At 42.5% G+C, this 4738-nt stretch overlaps 1 protein-coding gene across 4 annotated transcripts in view; it reads right to left on the bottom strand.

Annotated features, from left to right (window-relative positions):
- Positions 1 to 2684: 2684 nt before the first annotated feature.
- Positions 2685 to 4738, bottom strand: part of LOC311248544 (focal adhesion kinase 1-like) — a 169352-nt gene continuing 167298 nt past the window's right edge. For 3 of the 4 annotated variants that reach the window (XM_084339408.1, XM_084339409.1, XM_084339410.1), the window contains exon 22: positions 2685 to 3825. In XM_084339408.1, the coding sequence (XP_084195534.1) occupies positions 3687 to 3825 (139 nt within the window). In that variant the 3' untranslated portion in view covers positions 2685 to 3686. The other variant, XM_084339411.1, reaches the window with a different exon arrangement.

Here is a 4738-nt window from a genome sequence, read left to right as displayed (position 1 = left end):
TTCGGGGGGGAAAATGCCAGGTCGGCCCGGGTGTCACTGGGTTAGGCATTATGGAGACCCTTTGTTGGGTACACGTTGTACCTGACACTATCATAAAGGGGCTGGTTCTCCTTTCTTTCGCTCCTCTCTCACGCATGGCGTATAGGGGGCTGTTGGGGTGGTCTTCTGGACCTCCTCTGGTAACCCTGTGTGCTTCCCGAGCCGCCGGGCCCGGTCCGAAGTAATGTTTCGTTGAAACCGTAGGCCTGGGATAACCCTTTTTGGAAACTGAAACACTTGTACTGCGGTATAGCTGGTGTATATCCGCAGGTGTGTTTTGGAGTTTTTTCTTGAGGGGTTATAGGAACAATCACCGTATGTGGTACCAAGAGGGTGGTTGATTCCCTGGTGTGTTGGCGCAGAGTCGACTCCCGGGTTACCCGGTTGAGTGTGCCCCTGCACGTTCATGACGTCTGCCAATCGTGTCAGCCTTCTCTGCCTCGACCCCTCTGGGTGGTTTTTTTTTGATGGAGGCTTTGTCATGGTGCGCAACAATGCCAGCATACGCCCCTTCCGCCGGGGTGCTGTTTTTCAGTTGACCCCTTTGGCGCCTGTCTCGTCCGCAGTGCTCCAGGCTCGGGTCTACAGCCTGCTGCCTGGTTTCCCCGGTGCGCTGCCTGCTTCCGTTATGGTTAACCTTTTGAGTGCTTCAAAGTTACGGCCATGCTGACTGCCTGTGTTGCAGGGTCAGTGTGCCAGGCGGCGTACTAATGGGGGGAAGGGCCCGCTCTTGGCTCTCATACGCTGGCGATGTGGGGGGCGGTGTCATTAAGTGACCGCCTGGTGAGGTCTTGATGCTTGGCGTCATTGACCACTCCGGGCCCCCTTTTTTCCAGGCGATCCAGTCCCTTCAGGGGGTCTGGGTCTTCCTTCGCGCTCCGCTGCTACGGCCTTGCCACGGGGTTGAGTTTGCTCTTGTGACTTGATTTTTGGGGGCAGTAACGAGGGTTGTTCCTTCCGTTCGTTCCCTGGTGGCATGCGGGTTGTGCGTGTGCGTAGTCGTGGGGTCAAGCCACGGTCTGCTCACCCTGTGCGTTGAGTTGCTCGAGTTCCTCTTCGCACGGTCAGATCCGTCTCCCTCCCGTCCTCCAATAGGGTGGGTATCCCTCCATTAGGGAGGGTCGGGGGGCTCGGTCCTCTCCGGTCTGATGGTTGTGGGGGGCCTCAGCGGGGTACATTTGTCAAGCTTCTGGCTTCCGCTCAGCTCCTCTTGTGCAGAATGACGCTGAGCGGAAACCAGAATGAAATAGAGCGTAAAGTTATGTATATAACCAAGTTCTATGAATACTGGTGACGCTCAGCGTCAGGACGCCACTGCGGCCCTTGACCTCGCCTTGTGGTGAAAGTTTGGGAAGGAGGCGAGTAGGTGACCACACACCTGCTTATGAAGGTAAGCGGATAGGGGTGTGGCCAAACGGATGTCGGTATGTAAAGGTACATTGTGGAGTTTTTTATTCAGTGCTAGGCACGAAGTGAGGTTAGTGCAGAATGACGCTGAGCGTCACCAGTATTCATAGAACTTGGTTATATACATAACCTTACGTTAACCTTTCACTTCCACACTACAGAAGGTTAACCCTTTCACTACCACACTACAGAAGGTTAAGATTTCACTACCACACTACAGAAGGTTAACCCTTTCACTGCCGCACTACAGAACGGTTAACCCTTTCACTGCAACAATACAGAATGTTAACCCTTTCACTACCACACTACAGAAGGTTAACCCTTTCACTACCACACTACAGAAAGTTAACCCTTTACTACCACGCTACAGATGGTTAACCATTTCACTATCACACTACAGAAGGTTAACCCATTCACTACCACACTACAGGTTAACCCTTTACTACCACACTACAGACGGTTAACCCTTTCACTACCACACTACAGAAGGTTAACCCTTTCACTACTACTACAGGTTAACCCTTTACTATCACACTACAGGTTAACCCTCTCACTGCGACAATACAGGTTAACCCTTTCACTGTCACATGACAAAGGGTTAATCCTTTCACTACCACACTATAGGTTAACCCTTTCACTACCATTGATTGATTGATTGAAAAGTTTATTAACAGATTGCAGAATGGGTACAGTACAGTACAGCTCAATACATACAATTGTTAAGGGGATGCAGACCAGAGAAAGACTTTCGACTTGTTTACATCAGGGTCCCCCATTTTCACACACTACAGGTTAACCCTTTACTATCACACTACAGGTTAACCTTTCACTACCACACTACAGAAGGTTAACACTTTCACTACCACTACAGGTTAACCCTTTACTATCACTACAGACTGTTAACCGTCTGTAGTGTGATAGTAAAGGGTTAACCTTCTGTAGTGTGGTAGTGAAAGGGTTAAAACAGCACTCAAAACCCACCTTTTCACTCTTGCTTTCGACCATTAACGGTTTGTTTAGTTGTTCTTTAGACTGTAAAGCGTATTTGAGCACCGTAAAAGCTCTATATAAATGTAATGTATTATTATTATAATAACATTCTTAAAACACATTTGCAAGCTTTTTAATATGTGGATTATTGTGGACTCTACATCAAAGCCATTACGTTTAGGACGTTTATTGCTAGGAAGACATGGCCTACAATGTATTAAAAAAACCATCAAGACACAACATTAAAACATTAGGACGTTTATTTCCAAGCAATTAAACATTGACAGGTGTCTCCAAAAGGTATATTCACGTACATGAAATGAAACATGAACTTTGGTTGTGGATGACGCTCTCGGGAAAGTGTTAATAATAGATACAAAATATAGATTCTTTCTATATTCTCTGTGTAGATAACTTAACAAGTGGCCCGTGGTGCATGTTGTATTAAAAGAGACTTCAGTTTACATGTTAATGTTCTTCTTGAGTCCTGAGAAAGAAACAGTCTGCTGGCATTATATTAAAATATGAAGTTAGAAAAAACTAAACAAAAATAAACTGACACTTTTTTAGAATTCCAGACTCATTGTTGTCGACCTGTGAGTAGACTAATAATAATAATAATAATAATAATAATAATAATAATAATAATATTACTATTACAGTAATATCACTGATACTATTACTAATAATATTACTGATTCTAATATTACTAATAGTATCACTGATACAAATATTACTAATACTATTACTGATTCTAATATTACTAATAATACTACTTATTATATTACTAATGATATTACTGATTCTAATATTACTAATAGTATCACTGATACTAATATTACTAATAGTAATAGTGATACTAACATTACTAATAATATTAGTGATTCTAATATTACTAATAGTAATACTGATACTAATATGACTAATAGTATTACTGAGTGATGATTCGTGACAGGACAAATGTAAACACTGTTTTCTTTCCATTCTTTGAAAAAAATTAAAACAAATAAAAATAAAATGTCATTACAGTCCTGAGCTGCATAGGAACCCGGTACGGAACAGTTAATAGATCATAGAACCGGTCCGCTTGACACCAGGCGATGATTTTATGAGTCAGGATTAGGATTAAGATTAAGGTTAGAGGAAAATAAATAGCGGAAGACTGGCAACAAGGATGGTCCAGAACTAGATAACAGCATCTGGTTTCTCCACCAGCACACAGGTGGTGTAGATCTAAACACACAAGAGCATCATCTGTGAAGAAGAAAGAAAGAAAGTAAAAAAGAAAGAAAATGTCCGTTGCGACGCTGAATGTCAACTTGTTTTTTCAGTTCCGGGCAGAGTTGTGGGACATGCTGTAGAGTAGACTGTAGGAGCCTGGATAGAGCTCTTGGAAGACAAAAAGACAGACAATAATACTTGAAAATAACAATAACATATATAATAATAATAATAATAATAATAATAATAATAATAATAATAATAATAATAATAATAATAATAATAATAATAATAATAATAATAATAATAATAATAATTAATAATGATAAGATAAGCACATTTAAGTATCATCATCGTCACCATCATCAGGTATTGGATGCAGAGACAAAAACACGTGTTCTTCATGTGTGTTTCTGTGTGAAATCTTCACACCAGCTCCAGACTGAGCTATGTAAACCAAGGTGACCCTGTGACCTGGGAGGGTTTAAGAGTTGGTGGGTGATCTCTGACCTCTGACCAGGAGTTGATAAGACACCCACCAGGGGGCGCAACAGGCCTGGAACTACCTTGCTTGATTTGTTTTATTTGATAAAAAAAAAAAAAAAAAAAATCACTGAGATAAATGGTTCGGTCCATCACTGTCTATATTTACATAATAGACAAAAATGTAAATGCTAAATGTATCATTCGACCACCATCTCTTCCAGGTCTGGAAAACAGGTGTTCTGTGACCGTCCCAAACCCTGCACTGAAACAAACCGAACCACGACCAAAATGAGGACACAAGAGAAACAAAAGAACAACAGTTTGTAGAGAAAGAGTCTGTTGAGAAGAGGGGAGGATATTATTGTCATCTGTCCATCCATCCATATATCTGTCTCTCTGTGATTGGCTGAGAGTGTCTCCACCCCCTCGCTCCATAACAACAAGGCTCCACCCCTCTCCCCCTCACGCCTTCATCCTCCTGATTGGCTATTGTTGAAATATCCTGATTGGAGCAGGGGCTAGAATGGCCGGGCCTGTGCAATCATCTTGACCCGTGATTGGTCAATAACATCCAGCAGGTTCTTGGCGTCCACAG

Source organism: Notolepis coatsorum (genome assembly GCF_963971535.1).
Source record: "Notolepis coatsorum genome assembly, contig: SCAFFOLD_353, whole genome shotgun sequence".
In the NCBI taxonomy this organism is placed as follows: domain Eukaryota; kingdom Metazoa; phylum Chordata; class Actinopteri; order Aulopiformes; family Paralepididae; genus Notolepis; species Notolepis coatsorum.
The sequence above is the reverse complement of the archived record's forward strand: the minus strand, read 5'-3'. Positions and strand labels throughout refer to the sequence as shown.